The sequence below is a fragment of the Pangasianodon hypophthalmus genome, chromosome 25, assembly GCF_027358585.1.
Source record: "Pangasianodon hypophthalmus isolate fPanHyp1 chromosome 25, fPanHyp1.pri, whole genome shotgun sequence".
NCBI lineage: Eukaryota > Metazoa > Chordata > Actinopteri > Siluriformes > Pangasiidae > Pangasianodon > Pangasianodon hypophthalmus.
In genome coordinates, this window is record NC_069734.1 from 13,787,511 (window position 1) to 13,806,356 (window position 18,846).

Sequence of the window (18,846 nt, forward strand, 5' to 3'; positions counted from 1 at the left end):
GCGTTAGCTCGGCGACTGTGTATTATCATTCCAGACCAGACTGGGTTCATAAGGTCTAGATACGGTAGTGATAATGTTCACAGAGTGTTGAACATTATAGATCATTTAAATACGTCAGGGGACCATTATTGTATCTCTTGATGCCGAAAAAGCGTTCAACAGGGTAGCATGGCCCTTTTTGGTTGCAGTCTTGGAAAAAGCAGGGCTGGGGCCTAACTTTATTAGTCTGGTCAAACTTATATTCCAATCCTGTGGCTGTAGTCAATACCAATGGTTTGCTTTCTAATAAATTCTCAGTGGGCAGAGAATGCCGTCAAGGTTGCCCTCTCTGACCACTTTTGTTTACATTAGTTACAGAATCACCGACCGAAGTTATAAAAACCAAAGTAAACACATGCGGCATTGAAACAGGTTCAGAAGCATTGTATATCCCTTTATGAATGCTCTCCCAAGGCTGAATTTTTTGTTTCAATGCCTGCCATGTTATTTGACTACAAGTTTTTTTAAAAGGAAAAATTCTTTAATTTAAAGTTACATTTGGAACCAAAAAAGGCATAGATTAAAATTTTCTGTTTTATTGAAACCAAGAGATTTGGGTGGGGCCTTGCTACCTAATCTTCAAATACATTACTGGTCTGCACAAATTAAGCACATGTTGAGTTGATCTTTTAACAGACTTGAATCCCTTTGGGTTGGGATTGAATAATTTAGGTGTTATCCAAAACTATTATGTCCTCTGCCTTTTATTTATAGTATATATAAGCTTCAGTCTATATCCAATAACTTTACTGTGACAAATACTCTTTTGGTGTGTAAGGATGTTAGGAAGTTATTCGCTAAGCCAAATAACTTATGTTTCAAATCTTCCATTGCTTTTAATCCTGATCTCCCCTCATCTATGCAAAACACTGGGCTTCAGGCTGGGATGTGAAAAGGAGTTTTGGTGTTACGTGATTTGTTCATAGATGGTAGATTTAAATCTTAAAATTTAAAATTTAAATCAGCAAATTACTCACGAATTTAAATTGCCCAATAATGATTTTTATAAGTTTCTTTAGTTACAACACTTTTTGGAGTCTCAAATGAGAGTAGGTAAAATATGCTTTGCTCTTACTGAAGTAGAAAAGCAGTTTTTCTCCTCAGGTAGTAATAAGAGGAAGATGTCTGAACTTACTATGTTGTCAAATATTGATTTATCGACGTTTGACTCTCTAAGGGTGATATGGGAAAAGGACATTGGGTCTCCTTTTAGTGACAAGGTTTGTGCAAATGTTTTTCCAAAGAATGCTTCAACTTCGGCTCATGAACATTTTAAATTTGTCCATAGGACTTACCTAACACACCTCTCGATTATGTTTTAAGCATAAAGCAGCCACTAGTACTGTGATGCATACATTTTGGGATTGTGAAAAGATTAAGACCTACTGGAAAGAGGTTCACAAAATTATACAAAAGATTATTGGAAAGACTTTTACCCTGAATTATAAATCTTTTGAAATTATATATCTCTTGAATTTAACTGTTGTTGTAAATCTTAACGGTGATGATGAGCGTGTACTGCACTTTTGTAGTACACTTTTAGTAGTATACTTTTTCTGGCTAAAAAATGTATACTGTTGTTGTGGTCAACTTCACAGATACCATCTGTCAGAATGTGGATGAGTCAGGCTGATATTCTTTTGCTGTTAGGAAAACTTACCTATGATTATCACAGATCTGACATTTTCTGGTGCACTTGGTCTTCTCTTTGGGACTTTCTTAATGTAGACAAATAACTGGTTTATTACATACACTATTGTACCTTCATTCAAAGTTATTTTTATTTATTCATTCATTCATTCATTCATTCATTCATTCCCACTGGTATGCCCTGTTCCCACCTAAATTGTGTATAGGGAGTTTAAGCTAGTGAATGTTGCATATGCTGTCTTGACATCCTGGTACCATTGTTGTGTCATTGAAAATCAAAGAAAAATTAAAATTAATTAAAAAAAAAAAACGGTATGTACACACAGACTTGACTGCACCGTCTGAATACATCTGCACTGATTATTATCATGATTATTTGTTATTATGTTGTATGCCTATTTAATCTTATTTCTTGGTAAAAAAAATTCAGCCTTTTTTGGCTGAATTGTCAGCCGCAACTGTCATTCATTCCAGATTCATTCCATTGGGTCATCTGCTGTCTGTTTTTTATTTGTTGAAGATTCATTTGGTGTATTTTTGTGCAGTATACTCTGATGTAAAACTGCAGGATCCCTGGAGGACTAGTGGTTAGGCCACAGCACTCTTACTGCTGTGGCCAGGGTTTGATTCCTGGCCAGGGAACCACATGCAACAGTATGCTCTCAATTTTGGTCCCAAGCCCAGATAAAATTGGGGAGGGCTGCATCAGGAAGGGCAAAATTAAAATATGTGGACCAATGATCCACTAACAGGAGCAGGTGAAAGAGGAACAACTCTGATGTAAAAATGCAGTGCTCCAGTGCAAAACAAGTAAAGGACTGCATTTTGCTCTTCCAAAAAAAGGAAAAAAGATTTCCATTCCTTTAGAGTTATGTTTTGTTACATTTTGTTCAGTTAGTTTTAGGATTTAGACCATTAATCGTTTCACCTCATTACTTACCTTCTAAAGAATTTTCATGTTTTCTTTAAATTGTACGATTCTTTACTTTGTATCACCTTTTTACTGGTTTGTCAATAATCTATGCATTGCGCTGGGTCAGAGATAGGTTGTTACTTGTTTTAACAAACTAAAATTTGTACATAGTTTACTGAAAATAATTAGACAGATACAATGGAAAATTTTTGTCTTTTTTAATAATCTTTCATGGTAAAATTAAGGTGTCAAACCTCTGTTCTATTTGTGCATTTCTTTGAGTTTGTTTTGACCTTTCTGGATTTTAATGAAAGAAGGCTGACCTATACTGTCAGCAGAGATGCTTTTTACTTCCACCAGTCCGAATAGGAAGATTTCACATGGGTCATACACCCTCCCATCTGGACCGCCTCCCAGATGTGGTGCATCTGGGTGAACAACAGAACTGCAAGGTAGAAGACTAACATTGGCTGTTTCAGAATATTTTTTCAAAATATCTGGCTCAAGTTCAATTCTTTGTTCAAGAATTTGTAGCCCTTCCTGAGCATTGATTCTGTAGCAGAAGAGTGCTGTACAACAATTCAGCTAACATCCTCGAACCTGATTTGTGGCTGGGTGGTGATCTTTCCATTTTTCCTCAGCATAGAAATCGCGTTAGCCGTAACTAACCTAGAGGAAGAAGGTTTAAACAGCAATGATGTATTTCCGATTCTTGTGAAATTGGCCTATTGCACTTTTGGTATGGTAGTGACGTCACATGCACGTCACGTGACGTCAACCCGCCAAATAAGCGGAATCACAAAACTACCGCAACATGGATATGTGACATATCAAAACGCCTGGCTCAATGAGGAGAACTGCGTTATGGGTATTCTAGTGCTGTCATGTACACTTCACGTGACATTGCACGCACATTAACCCTCAAAATAGGTGGATTTACAAAACTACTACAACATAGACATGTGACATATCAAAACACTTGGCTCAATGAGAAGAATTGTGTTATGGGTATTCCAGTGTTGAATTTTGCACAGGCCAGCACCAGTCCCATTTTCTTCAGAAAATGTAAATTCTAGTTATTATTATTGTTCTGGACAAAATTTTGGCACGTAGCTCATCTCGCACCATTTGTGCTATGGACATGAATGAGGGCTCAAATTGACCGGCTTATTGAGAAAAGGTGAGCTATGACTTTTATAAGCAATCAGACTCACAATGTTTGAACAGCGGACAAAAATCGTGCAAAAAAATCCCATTCACTTACACTGACAGAATGTTCAGAGCCTGGCACAGAATGTTCAAGATTTCAAAATCCAGCTGTCAAAACGCACACACCTGTGTGCGCAAGACCTGAAGCCCCTCTTCTCTCCCTCTCACTCTGTCAATGTACCTGTAACAGAGACTCTCACTTCATCTATCTCTCTATCAATGCCACACACTCTCTCCATCATTCTCTCTATCATTCTACCAGTAGCACACACACTCTCTCCATATTTCTATCAATGTACCTGAATCACTCTCTCACTCCATCTGACTTTCTACTTGCATCACTCTTATTTGTCATCTATCTTTCTACCTGTAACTGTCTGTCTGTCACCCTTTCTTTCTTTCTGTCTTTCAACTTCAAACTATCTTCAAGCTTATGAAACAGCATCAAACTTTCAGACTGGCTTTGTCTAGCCAGCATCAAAGTTTGTCGTGACAAACTTTACCCATCTAGTTCTATTTGTTTTTCACTTGAATTTTGTTGGTTGTTATATCACATTAAAGGTGGAAAAGATCTGACATGATTTATCTTGGTTTACTTTTTTAACATCACAAAAAACTTTTTATATCCACTGTATATATGTACTTAAATTCAAAACAAATGATTCAGTGTACAGACAGCATGAACAAATATTTCCTCAATGAAGCTACAGTACCTCTCTCTTTTCTTTCATGATATTCTTCAAGAAGCTCAGGAGTTCCATATATTTTTGCCTGTGCTTTTGAACCCTAGCTTTTGCTGTTGTCTTCTTCTGCTCTTCATCTGTGTCTTAACAAGAAAGCTTAATAAATTATCATAAAGTTATTTTCTTTAATTTATTTGTATTTCCTATATAATATTGATATGAGGTTTAACCATTCACTAAAAATAAATGTACATTACGGATGTTAACATAATGTTCTCATCACTGTACCATGGCTTCTCATCACCACTATCAGCCTTTAGTCTATGTGGCAATGAGTAATGTTAGCATGCTACATATTTCTTCACACACTGTGTGGTCATGGCTTATTTTGTCATAGAAAATGAATAATAATGTTTAAAATAGTTTAGATTATTATCACATATTGTTAATAATAAGCAACAGTGTACAAAAAGGAAGTTTAACTAACATTTATCAAAATTTCATCATATGAAAAAGAGAAAGTAACTACCCTAATTTCCATTCTGAATCCTCAGCACCAAATGATGCATGTTGGGTAATTAAAATCTATTTAAAGAGACATAACAGTTTTTAGAGGCACGTGAATGCAAACTAAGGTAACAAGAAATATTTTGGCCTTCAATTTTTTTTAACACAAATATGAAATTAAGTTAATATTATAAATACCAATACACTGTATATATAGACAAAATTAAAATAATATTCATTGGTTTTTTTCAATGCATTTTATAACCTTATGAAAGAAAACAAGGCAAAGCATATGCCATTCCTACCTCAAATATTTTTTTAGGGTAGTGGGTAGAAAAAAACACACATAATTTATTATTACACTCACTAATAGGATGTCACATCAATTAAGTCATGTTATAACAAACAGGGCTACTGCAAGGGCCAAGTAATATATGTTTTGGCTTTCACTTATCACGCCAGAAAATAAATGCTGTAAGTTAAACTGTCCCAATTTATCTAATGTACAAATATATCTGAATTCACCCTAGGTTGTGTTTCCAGATGTTTGCCTTTTATTCCATTATGGACATAATAATGGGCATTATTTTAGTTAGACCTGACACTTAAGTTTATTCTGATGGTGAAAATGAAAGTTGACTCTTAACTTGACACAATCAAAAAAAAAAATCTGTAAAGAAGACATTTTGTGTTCGACTTAAGGTTGCAACTTGTAATTCCCCACTTCCAACAAGTAAAAGCCAAAGAAACACCTCCTCCACTTGCAATTCCAAACGTCAACTTAGGGTAGTCTTCTCAACTACGAGTTCCTTCCCAGTTTACAGAGTGGCGTCAAATTAAGAAGCACTTCTTTCCTTTAAATGAGTATATACACAAGTATTTGCTTTAGATCAATCGACATACACAAATATTCGCTTGTTAAATCTAAGTCACTCCCTATACAGTTCGGTGTTCGCTGTTTTGAGGAGGTAAATATATGCTACATCATTTATCAAAGTTAGCTGGCTAGCTTTTGCTAGCAAAAGACTACATCGAGGCGTCCGTGTTTTTTTGGGGGGGTTTTTTTCCCGAACGTACCGAGGTGGAAAATGACGTCAACCACTTACAAGACAAGTCGAACACAGCATAAGTAGTAAAGGGAATTCCGGCTGTTTTCATTGAGTCGGTTCATTTGGCTCAGCTCATCCATAAGAATCGGCTCCCAAATGGCTCATTGTCATTATTTTCCTAAACCGGACAAGGATTACAATAGTTTGACAAACATTTCCGCTAACGTTACCAACACTGGTCCTGGTGTACCCCCTGTTCTGCACAGTTTAGTGTTTTCCCTGCTTACCCGATTAAAGTAATTAGCTGAGCTGTTAAGCCCTTCCTGATTTGAAAGTAGGTGTATTAGAGCAGGGAAATAAAATGTGCAGGACACGGGGTCCTCCATGAGAAGAGTTAAGAACCTGTGCCCTTACGCTTGGCCACACACAGTACATGTTCAAAAAGCAGGAGGCAGACACTCTCAGTCATGCTGCCTCCTACACTCAGCTGATAGTAAAATACTCACTAAGCAGGCTAATGAACAGCTCATGCGCTGAAAAGATGTTTACTTTTTGTTTCAAATTACACTGCTGCAAGAGTATAAAAAAGACTCATAGCCTATATGGGAGTCGGCTCGTTCGCGAACGACACATCACTCATTCCCAGGCGAAAAGAAGCAATTTTTCTAATCTATGTCCAAAACTACGTGCTACCCTTAAGTCCAGCTCGTGGTCGACATAAAGCCCCTCCTACCTTAATGAAAACTTTCTAAACAGATTATTAACAACTAACATCAGGTTGTAAAACGGATGTAGGCAGTAGTCTTTGCGATACATCCGAGTGCGCCGGTTAAGGAAGTGAATCCAAAAGTAATGCTGGCCTAGCAGCAGTGGTACGTTTAGACCGCGTTTAGGAATGACAACTGTGTGTTTGATCGCGGCGCTGACATTTGCTCTGAAATCAGAATATGTTATCTCTGAGAAATGGACTACTGTGGCAGTAAACAGCACACAACTGGAAACTGACCATCTGAACCTAAGTGCGCTTAAAGCTATTTCTACACTGAAAAGCAATGAGGACGAGGTATGTTGGGCACGTGACTATGGTAGAAATACGTCATGATAAAATAATTGTTAAAAAAAAAAAATTAAAACGTGTTTTCCCGGCCATATGATGTGCTGTCATCTGACCTATTGGACGAATTTAAAATTTTACGTGCTTAAAAAGAATCTCTGCAATGCGTAACACGCGCTTAACGGTGTTATATAAACTCGCGGATTATGTATTTTTGGGACTCAAGCTTTTGACCACAAATTTGTTTATTAATGCGTTGTCAAGCCTTGAATGTGTGTCTGTACTTGTGTTACCAGTGTGACAAGGTGATGACACTGCCTGCTGCCCAGCGCTGCGAGTTTGTTCTGAACACCACAGACTGCCATGTCGAGGGTGGCTTCATTAATTACCCCTGGATCACTTTTTGCTTGTTTCCTCCTAAACTCTTGCCCCTTGCTATTTTTTTCTATGTAAGTACGCCCAAAGTTTGCGAACAAGCCTCGCACACACGTGAATGTTTGAGTAGGCTACTACAGTTGAATATGTGAGAGAGTGGACAGAGTCAGATAAACACAAACCGGAAAGTCCTGTATTTTGTGTAGTCCTGAAATGGTTGCAAACCATAATGAGCTCATTAAATAATATAACTATGCACTAATGATTTTTTCCCCTTGTTTGCTTCCCCCTTCCAGGTTCTGTGGCTGTTGATTTTGTTCCTGATTCTTGGACTGATTGCATCAGAGTTGTTAGTTTTGTTCTCAACTTTTAAGCAAGGTTATGATGTGCATAGACGGGTAATCATTGCTTTAAAGAGGGTTGTTGAACAAGGTGCGTTAATATGTGTAGCATAAGGAGGGTGGACATTTCCATTTACACTTCACCCTGATGTCCTTGTATGTTAATAAAATACTGGTTGGTGTCATCATGGTCTTGCAGCTACCACACAGCTTAAAGATAAACCTACAATGAGCTGTGGTGGCGTGATTTGTGTACAGTAGCCATCAGTCTGCCTTATCACAGATTATTGTCTTTTATGTTCAGTCATAGCCTCTATGTTGCTGGACCTGTTCATTGCCATGGCTGCCTTTTATCACCTACAGAGAGTCCATCTATCGGAGCCATTTTTGGTCTTCCAGTAGCTCAAGTAGAAAGGGGAAATTGTGGTTGGTGCATTCTGATGTGCACTTTTGCTTAGCAAACTAGAACTTAAAGGCAAAAAGTTGACCTTTTTTTGGGCATAAATTTGGTGTGGATGTGTGACGTACAATGAAAACGAATGAATTTTTAATTGAATAGTACTATTGGTCATTTTTAAAGGGTGTTACATATGTTTTTTGCTTTCACTTTTGAGGCCAGAAAATAAATGCATTAAGTTAAACTGTCCCAGTTTACCTGATGTCCAAATATACCTGAACCCTGTTTCGAGATTTTTATCTTTTATTCCATTATGGACATAATATTTTTAGTTATTTATTTATTTTATATTTAGCATTATTTTAGTTAGAACTGACACTTGAAGTCTATTTTGATGGTGAAAATGAAACTTGACTGTTAACTTGACACAATCAAAAAAATCTGTAAAGGAGACATTTTGTGTTCGACTTAAGGTTACAACTTGTAATTCCCCACTTCCCACCAGTAAAAGCCAAAGAAACACCTCCTCAACTTCCAACCATCAACTTGGGGTAGGCTCCTCAACTACGAGTTCCTTCCCAGTTTACAGAGTGACATCAAATTAAGTAGCATTTCTTACCTTTAAATGAGTTATAACGTATATTGTATATACATGTATTTGCGTTAGATCAATCGACATACACACATATTTGCTTGTTGAATCTAAAACAATGACTATACAGTTTGCTGAGGAGGAAAATGTACATCAGTTATCAAAGTTAGCTGGCTAGCTTGTTGCTAATGAAAAATGAACATGAAGGCGTCCATGTTTTTTTTTTTCCCACTTCGCAAGTCGAACGTTCCAAGGTGGAAAAGGACATCATTCCATGTTTTTTGGACATGGGGTCCTCCAGGACCAGGGTTAGGAACCTGTGCCCTTACGCTTGACCACATTAAGTTGTCTCCTTTTTGTATTAAATTTCACTGCTGTGAGAGTCAAAAAAAAAAAAAAAGAAAGAAAAAGAAAAGACTCATTGTGATGAACTGCATGTGCATAAATTTGGTATGGGTGTGTGAAATGTAATGAAAAAGAATTAATTTTTAATTGAATAGTACTATTGGTTATTTTTAAAAGGTGTTTGAGTATGCATTATAAAAATCTTAATAGTTTTTTTTTTTTTTTACTTTTGTAGTTTTTGTCCCAACCTCTCTGCTATCTCCTTCACTTTGAGGCTGACACATAATGTGGCTGTATCCTTGACCGTTTGATTCTCAATCATATTCTTGAGGTTATTCATTTCTCTCTGATTTTATATAGAGATTAGTAATAATATGAGATAAGAAAATAATCTACATTTCTGGCAAGTGAGAAATTTAATTTAATTATTTTCTTCAGGAGGGTAAGGAGCTAGTTTTGCACATATCTACTCTTACAGAATACTTTTTAGGGGGAAAACAGGAAATTACATTTCTGGAGTGTGAAAGTGCCTAATCACTATATCACTATATCACTATATCACTAATATAACATCTCTATATTGTTTTTAAATCTGCTGTACCTAACTTTAACTCAAAGCATAAATGCATAGTAGTTGTATTAATAATTATTTAGCTGAAGTCAGTCAAAACAGATCCAATGCTTGGTAGTTACTCTACTTTTATTGTGAGAAAGAATTGTGTGCTTTTCCATAATGGCGTTGGTGTGCAGGGAGTGACATTTTTAGCCCTTGGTAATGGGGCTCCAGATGTATTCAGTGCTATGGCTGCTTTCTCACGTCCACAGACAGCTGGTCTGGCCATTGGAGCTTTGTTTGGTGAGTCTTGTTATGTTTGGTGTTGTATTGTTATGATCTCAGCTTGCTATTTTAAAAGGTACATATGTATTAAAAATGACAATTTTAGGCTGTAGGTAATGGTCATATTTAACTTACTGTATATTTCTGTCTCTAAGGGGCAGGCATATTTGTGACCACAGTGGTTGCTGGGAGTGTTGCCCTGGTGAAGCCTTTCACTGTGGCCTCTCGCCCTTTCCTGCGTGATGTCATCTTCTATATGGCTGCTGTCTTCTGGACTTTCAACATTCTCTATAAGAGAGAGATTTTACTGGAAGAAGCCCTAGGTCTGCTTCTCTGTTTCCACATATCATCAAAGTAGTTTCTGATTATGTTTACTTACTACATGGAATTGTTGTGTTATGTGGATCCCTCTGTCCCATTCTGCAGGATATCTGGGACTGTATGTGCTGTATGTTATAACTGTGGTGCTGAGTGCATATATTTATAACCGCCAGTCACGCTCCCTCCATGAACCGCTACCGAACTCTACAGAGTTCAGCCAAGGTGAGGAGAGCCCTTTTTTCCGCTTCATAAATGAATATTTTCTAATTGCTCCATAGCATACCCTATGTGGACACCTAACCATTACACTCAGATGCCGGTCTTCCCCAAAGCATTGCCATAATGTTGGAAGCACACAATTGTCTAGGACAGGGGTGGGCAATTAATTTTCTTAAGGGGCCATGCAAGAAAGTGGGACTGTTGTGGAGGGCTGGAGCGATAGACTCAATTTTGTTCAACATTAATTATATGTTTTTATAAAAAGCAGTATATTGTATCATTTTGCTGAGCTGCTACTGGTAAAAGTAGATGAAAATGCGGAAACACCAATACCAACATTATCTCACTATTTAATGAACATTCATCAAAATTTTGAAAATGTGCATATTTTTGCAGTATTTCAAAGACCAGCATGAACTGTATACAAAAAATAACTGCTACTGCTGTTGCTTTGTTGTCTTCTTACCTCAGTTCTTTTTTCTTGTTCAGTGCGAGAAATCTAGTTTCTGTTGGGCTTGAACAAGTGCACTGATGTCAGGTTGAATGTCTGAGGTGGATATGTGGAGTACAGCAGACAGGTGATCATCAGTGAGAGAGGATCTGTATCAGGATTGGTTGCTTTATTTACCCATCCCTGGATGTGTAAAGCTTGGTAAAAAGTCCTTGTTGCCTTTGCAACTTGGCTAGCAAAGATTCAGATGTCTGTGCTCACTCTGCATCAGTCACGTTCTTGTATTTTTCTGCGTGTTTCCTCTCGTAATGTCACTTCAAATTGTAATCTTTAAATACAGCGATCTCTTCTCCACAAACTAAGCACACTGCTTTACATATGACTTTGGTAAATAAATACTTAGAAGTCCATGTCTTGTTAAAAACCCGACATTCTGCATCAATCTTTCTTTTCTTAACGTGAGCAGACATTTTGGGGATAACCGCTAATGCACCTTTGGTAAAGGTCAGATCACCAATTAAACACGGGCACGTACGCACACACCATAGGCTCACACACACGAGCATAATGACGTATAATTAGCAATCGCCTTCAAAATAAAAGCAAAATAATTGTATTGTGTGTATAATATACACTTATTTACTTTGATTCCTTACGTCCCACTGACCTCATGGGGGGCCAGTCAGCGACAGCCAAAGGGCCGGATGTGGCCCGTGGGCCGTACAATGCCCAGGTCTGGTCTAGGACGTCTTTGTATACTGCAGCATTATGATTTCCCTTCACCAGAACTAAAGGGCCCCAAACATGTTCTAGCATGGCCTCTGTGCAGAAGGCAGGGTCCATAAAGACATGGTTTGCCAAGGTTGATGTGGAAGAACTCGAGTGGCCCTAGCCCTGACCTCAACTCCACTGAACACCACTGAGATGAATTGGAACGCCGACCACGCACCAGACGTACTACGTTCCAAAATTTAGTGGAAATCCTTACCAAAAGAGTGGAGGTTATGATAACAGCAAGCTGTATTGGCAAGTTATTAATAACCCTTATTTAATCATTGCTTATTTAATCATCAACCCTTATTACTCATTGTTTTGTTGCAGTGTCCTATTGCTATTTAAGCCTTGGGTTAGGGTTAGCATGAGAAAATCTATTGCTGTTTTCAAAAAGTGAAGCAAAGCTTGAGTTGCTTGTACAATTATCACTAATACAGTATCTGTATATAAAACATACTGTGGGGGTCTTAGCCTCTTCTTAGCATTCATAAAAAAAACTCACTAATGGATCATAGATTAAATGCTGTAAAACAGCATTTGATCCCTCCTGATTTCCTCTATTTTTGCACATTTGTCACAGTAATTGGTTTTCGATTCTAATACAAAATGTAATATCAGACAAGGAGAACATTTCATTTAAAGTTTTATGCAAAACCTTATCATCCATGTGAAAAAATAATTACCACCTAAACTTACTAACTGTTTATGCCACCTTTAGCAGCAATGGCAGCTCAATAGCTTAATAAATGGCTTCCGATAACTGGAGATCAATCTTTCACTTTCTGTGGGGGAATTTTGTTCAACTCTTCTTTGAAGAATTGCTTTAATTCAGCCACACTGGAGGGCTTTCACATATGAACTGCCCGTGTAAGGTCCTGCCGCAGTGTAAGGGACTGACAGTAATCAAGCATGGGTGTAATTAGTCTAATTGTACAACATAAATTTGGTTAATTGGTTTATTGATTTACTTTTTCACACAGGGCCAGTTGGTGTTGGATAACTTTTTTCTTTCAATAAAAGAAATGATCATGTAAAAAAAAATTGTGTTTACTCAGCTTGTTTTTGTCTAATAATAAATTTGGTCTAAAAATCTGAAACAATTAAGTGTGAATATAAGAAATCAGGAAAGGGCAAATATTTTTTTATGGTACTGTATATGTAGTCCAGGGGCATGGTGTCTTAGAGGTTAGCACTGTTGCCTTGTACCTCCAGGGTTGGGGGTTTGAATCTTGCCGTGCCCTGTGTGCATGGAGCTTGCATGTTCTCCCTGTGCTTCAGGGGTTTCCTCTGTGTACTCAGTTTCCTGCCTAGTCCAAAGACATGCGTTGTAGGCTAATTGGCATTTTCCTAATTGTCCATAGTGAGTGAATGGGGGTGTGTGTGATTGTGCCCTGTGATGGGTTGGCACCTCCAGGGTGTCCCCCGCCTTGTGCCCAGAGTACCCTGGGATAGGCTCCAGGCTCACCCTCGACCCTGTGTAGGATAAGCGTTACAAATAATGGATGGATGTATATGCAATCCACAGGTTAGTAGGCATTACCTCTCTAATTTGGAGTGGATGAGCCTGGCATATGTCTCTCATTGAGACACTTAATGCAAACATAATGATAGGCCTACATCTTGCCAACTTATGGGTTATGAAACCTGCAAATCCATAGAAGATTTAGCTTTTTATAAGAAGAGCAGTATTCTGACATGCTTTACGCATGTGATCATTGTAAAATTTAAACTATGAGAAAACATGTCTGTGGTTTGCATCCTCTGCCAGTAATCACTTACAATATGTTGAAGGTTATCACAATTTTGTGTGCAATGGAAATTGTGGATGATGTGTGTGTGTGTGTGTGTGTGTGTGTGTGTGTGTGTGTGTGTGTGTTCAGAGGAGGAGTATGAGCCTTTGATCTCCTTCACTGAGTCAACCAGTAGCATTTTCCTGAGAGCTATTAACCCCATAGATTCAAGGAACTGGAGGAGGATACACTGGGGCTGGAAAGTCCTCAAGATCATTCAGGTTAAACACATTCACTTGACTTTAATTGTTTGGGTGTTGATTGAATTATTGCAATGTCATGTGGAGGTTGCTGTGGTGTTCAGGTGCTGTCCAGAGTTCTATAGAATCTTCCCCAAGATGTTTGAGTTTGAGTGCCTTATTAGCCATTTTCATATCTACTGTCAGGTTTTAAAACAATTGTTTAAATTCAGATTTGCTGTTTTAGGGGACAGTTATCTATGCTTTTTTGTCAGTTGGTAATATTGTAAATTAACAATCCAAGTGTTAAAAGCTGTCTGCATCGCTCTAGCTGCCATTTGAGGTGGTGTTGCTGCTGACAGTTCCAATTGTGGATACTGATAAGAAGGAACGTAATTGGAAACGCCCTCTTAACTGCCTGCATCTTATCACTGGGCCACTGGTGTGTGTGCTTACTTTCAACTCAGGGACATGTAAGTGTGTCAACATGGAACCAAACACAAGTAACATTTAGTTGTGTTTTTTTACTACCAGCTTTGAGTGTGATGGGCCTATCCTGCCTTTAATCATTAGGGAGAGGCTTACACATTTTTCTTTAGAGTGAAGCCTATCACTGTGTGTTTTTACATTCTTGGTCATGCAATATTGATTGTATGGGACTCCACTATCACTCACTCATCTCACACCAGTGAGAGATTAGCCAGTAAAAAGCTTAATTTTGTTCTTTTAGAGACAGTTAGTGTACATAAATGAATGTAAATTGTAAGTGTTCTTTGAATATTCTGAATATAAATAAATAAATACTTCTCTCTGTATATGTTGCAGATGGTCTGTACTTCATTGAGGGAGAGTTTCCTGTGTGGATGCTCACAGCCCTTGCTGGAGCCTTCCTCTCAGGCATAGTCTACTGTTCTACCACTAATGAGCATCGTCCTCTTTACCACTTTGTGAGAATTAATTCCACAATTGTCTTCTTTAGTCCAACATATACATAGAAAATACAGTTGAACTTTCTGTAATATTAAAGTATACCCTCCTGTTATGTTACTGTATAATACATGTGGGTCTATGGAAAGTAATTTGACCTAATTCCCAAACTTATAAAGATACAGTCCATAGGAATTTTTATGATGTAATTAAACATATTTATTGAAACATATTTATTGCAGGCAACAAAAAAAACTTTGTGTTGTTCATGAGCATCTTTGAGTAACGCTGACAATCCTGTAATAGTGATTCACAGTCAGCATTGTCTTGGTTGGAATTAGTGGGAAATTTGTATGCATATGCTACCTATGTCAAACATCATCACTTCCCAACTTGAGGCACAACAGAAGTCTGAATCAGAAACAGAAATCACACTAAATGACAATGTTCTTGTGCAAGTTGGTTGCAAAAACATTTTTCTGCCATAGAGGGGGAAATTCTAAAATCTTACATCCTCAAAGTTTAAAAAGTACACTGGTTTTCTAATTTAAGTATGCACTGTATGAACTCATTATGTTTATGTGTAGTGTGGCTCATTAGTATGTCATGGTGTGTGTACGTGCAGCTCTTCGCTTTAATGGGATTCATAGTGAGTGCTTTGTGGATCAATACAGTGGCTTCAGAAGTTGTGAGTGTGTTGCACCTGCTTGGCATCGTCCTTCGTTTGAGTAATACTGTACTGGGACTCACACTTCTTGCATGGGGAAACAGCATCGGAGGTACACAAACACTGCACCTCACAACTGTAAGAATCAGTCAACCATATAGAGTTTGCTTTTGGAAAGAAAATGTGTTAAATGTGCTGGTATTTTTTCCCCTTCAAGTCATTTGAGTTTAATTTTATTTTAACAATACATATCACAACTTAGCTTTAATAACAAATTAGCAGAAATCCGGGTCTAGATCCTGAATGAAGAAATCAGAGGCAACCGTGACACTTTAAAATCCCTTGTCTTGGGTGTTAGTTTACTTGTTTCTTTCAACAGATTGCTTTGCTGACATTACTGTAGCACGGCAAGGCTACCCCCGAATGGCCATTTCCGCCTGCTTTGGAGGCATCATTTTCAGTATCCTTTTAATAAATAGAAGCTTTTCAGTCATCACAAGCATTTTTTTTTTCATTAGGGACTTGCATCTGTCCGTTGCCTTCATGGACCTGTCCACACACACAAACGGAACACAAGTGTTTGTTTATTAATTTTTTTTAAGTAGACCTTAGCATCGGTCTACCTCAGATATGCTGTTTGGAGTTGGTCTTGGCTGCCTGTTGCAGATGTTCAAACTTCATGATTTCATTATGGTACATCTGATCCACCATATTTTCCAGTTTTCATTGTATGTCTACAGAGAAATGTTTTCATGTGATTGTGTGTCTTAAATCTTTAAATCCTCATAAACTGTTCTTTGCTAAATAATGTTTCCCACTGACTCATCTGTTTTTCTTTCAGAACTGTAAGATTAATTTCATATGGACAATTATAGTACTTATTTGGAATTTAATCTGTTAAGAGTACACTAGGCCAGGATAGATTTAATGTTATGAAATGTAACCCCAGCCATTTCTATCTGTGGTCCTGTACAGAAAGGTGACATTCTAAAGATACACACATCACCCAAAATGTTTAATTATACACATTAAATTAATATTTTGGAAATATCTAGCTTGTCCCATTTGCAGGCTGATAGACCATTTGCATTGTTTCGGAAAACCTGAAATACTAGTTATTAGATTTAGTGGCTGATTTTTTTCATCTTTAAATGTAGACAGGACCCATAATGTGATGAAAAAATGTGTTGGAGTCATTAGTGAAATGGTATATTCATCTGAATATTTTATTGTATATAATCATCTATGAATTTAAATATGAAAAAATAGCAATCTAATTAAAATATAAAACCTAAATGACTGCAGGTATCGCTCACATGTTCCTTGTCTGTGCACAGCTGGAGTCTGAGGGTTTGCTGTGTTGGGTGCTGGCAGGAGCGTTGGGTCTCTCTCTGGTCTTCTCATTTGTGCTCGTTCCTCTGCAATGCTTTCACCTGAGCCGAGCCTATGGCATCTTCCTCCTGCTCTTCTATGTCGCCTTTCTCATCATAGCACTCCTTACAGAGTTTGGAAAGATCTACATGTAAACCTAGCACATATACTGACCACATGTATGCAGGAAGATCACTAAACTGTGGACTTTTTCAACAGTGTAGAAGCAGTACAAAATGTCAAAATCGCATGTTCTTTTTAAGCAGTGTGACTGTTGAATCTGGATGATTGAGTTTTATTTTAATAAACACATCCCTTGTGGGGGAGAAAGAATACATGGTGTTTTTTTTTTTTCATTATTAGTTAGATGACCATAGTTACTTGTTTGTTTTTTGCTTCATTACTTGCATTCATTTATTCCTAATCATTTACTGCAACTATAGCAAATGGGCAATCACGACTGACAATAGATTTTGACCTGTTTTTATGTACTTTGGAAAACCAAAAACTCATTTACTAATAAATAAATTAATTAATTAGATAATGAATTATACATTTGTATCAAGCTTGATAAATGAGGCCCATTGATTCTGAACAGACCATTTTCAAGTGTACAGTCGTAGAGGTAGTTGTGGCTAGAAGTCTTGGTGCCTGTCATGGTGGTAACTATGGGTTAAAGCAGAATTGGGCAGGTGGTGGAATTCTGACAGTGACTGAGGAGGAGACTAAAGTTAGTTATTGCACCACATAGAGAAAAAAATATTACAGAATTGTTATTAAAAAATCTCACACCAGCTCACCAGCCCAGTCTCTCTGCCTCAGGGGTGAGGGGTACTGCTGCAAATCATTTGGGATCTATCAATTAGGATAACATGGAAGGCAAAAACTTTTTTTGGAGGGCAGAATTCAATTAAATCACTTAGGTAGTGATTTTCGCATAGCTAGCTTCAAATATGTACTTGTGAAATCAGATTACACTATGGACTAGTTTACAGTTGAAGCCAAATGTTTACATATACCTAGGCTAAAGATATTTAATCCAGGCGACTCAGCCAAGAATCTACAAGTCTGGTTCCTCATTAGGAGCAATTTCCGAACAACTGACGGTACCACAAGCATTTGTACAAACAACTGTATGCAAATATAAAAATCTTGGGTCTACACATGATCCTGGAAGCAGGCACAAACTGCTAGAGATAAACAAACTTTGATCTGAAAGGTCCAGCTGAATCCCAAGACAACACCAATAGAACTGGTGAAGGAGTTGGAGGCATCAGGTACCAAAGTATGTACATCCACCATTAATTAGAGTCCTACATTGCCATGGCCTGAAAAGCCTGTTGCACAAGGAAGAAGACCCTAATCTAAGACTGCATTAAAAAGCCAGATTAAAGTTTGCAGGTGATCCCTAGGGTGAAGACCTAGCCTTCTGAGGGCTGTTTTCTTGTGAGATAAAACTAAAATGTTATTGTTTTTAGCCATAATGATCAGCACTGAGTATGGAGGAGAAGGTGTGGCTTTTAATACAAAGAACACTATCCCAACTGTGAAGCATGGAGCTGGCAGCATCATTTTTATGGGGGTGTTTTGCCGGAGGTGGCATCATGAGGAAGCAGGATTATCTAGAAATATTGACACACCTCATCGCAACTGGGTCTTCCAGCACAACAATGATCCCAAGCTAATCCTTGTGCAATATCACAATATCCAGTGAAGTTTATTGACAGTTATACAACATTTAGTTCCAGTCTAGTAATTTGATTGGACAAGCAGTGTTCCAAGAGTGCCGATTTTTAGTAACAGCACAGGTATATTTCACTGTTTGTTTGTGTTCACTACACAAAATTCCAATTCTACATATAGTTTGTTACATTGTAACTGTTACCCCACTTATTATGGGCTGTCAGTCAGTCAGTCGGTCAGCTGTGGTTTCTATGGGAACTATTTTCATTGATGGAGCACAAATTAACAAAAGATTTGGCCATATTGTGTCTGAAACATCAGTTACTCAATATTAATTTCTTGTTTATAGAACTGTTGTACAGTATATAAAAGCAATCACATTATATCAGCAATCACAGTATATCACATTCTCAATCATGCTGTTGATTACCTGCACTCGACTGAACGTGTATATGTGTACTACTAGTTTACT

At 37.7% G+C, this 18,846-nt stretch overlaps 1 protein-coding gene across 3 annotated transcripts; it reads left to right on the top strand.

Annotated features, from left to right (window-relative positions):
• The first annotated feature begins 5,815 nt into the window (after positions 1-5,815).
• On the top strand, positions 5,816-17,026 carry slc8b1 (solute carrier family 8 member B1). 3 transcript variants are annotated; one of them, XM_053229518.1, is made up of 15 exons: positions 5,816-5,969; positions 7,401-7,553; positions 7,776-7,828; positions 8,691-8,768; positions 9,390-9,447; positions 9,905-10,010; positions 10,148-10,315; positions 10,419-10,535; positions 13,638-13,768; positions 14,058-14,199; positions 14,552-14,673; positions 15,279-15,432; positions 15,700-15,780; positions 15,949-16,013; positions 16,658-17,026. In XM_053229518.1, the coding sequence occupies exons 1-15, from the start codon at positions 5,862-5,864 to the stop codon at positions 16,844-16,846; spliced, it is 1,725 nt and encodes a 574-aa protein (XP_053085493.1). In that variant the 5' UTR covers positions 5,816-5,861; the 3' UTR covers positions 16,847-17,026. The 3 variants fall into 3 exon arrangements, with proteins under 3 accessions (XP_053085493.1, XP_053085492.1, XP_053085494.1); XM_053229517.1 differs by lacking the exon at positions 5,816-5,969 and adding an exon at positions 6,077-7,113; XM_053229519.1 differs by lacking the exons at positions 5,816-5,969; positions 8,691-8,768 and adding an exon at positions 6,080-7,113.
• Positions 17,027-18,846: the final 1,820 nt, after the last annotated feature.

What these genes read in the sequence shown, in the direction of transcription:
- slc8b1 (XM_053229517.1), top strand. Translation starts at nt 6,946, where the DNA reads ATGACAACTGTGTGTTTGATCGCGGCGCTGACATTTGCTCTGAAATCA. An exon ending in CCCTTGCTATTTTTTTCTAT is followed by an intron (nt 7,554 to 7,775) that starts GTAAGTACGCCC and finishes TCCCCCTTCCAG; the next exon opens with GTTCTGTGGCTGTTGATTTT. An exon ending in AAGTCCTCAAGATCATTCAG is followed by an intron (nt 13,769 to 14,057) that starts GTTAAACACATT and finishes GCATCGCTCTAG; the next exon opens with CTGCCATTTGAGGTGGTGTT.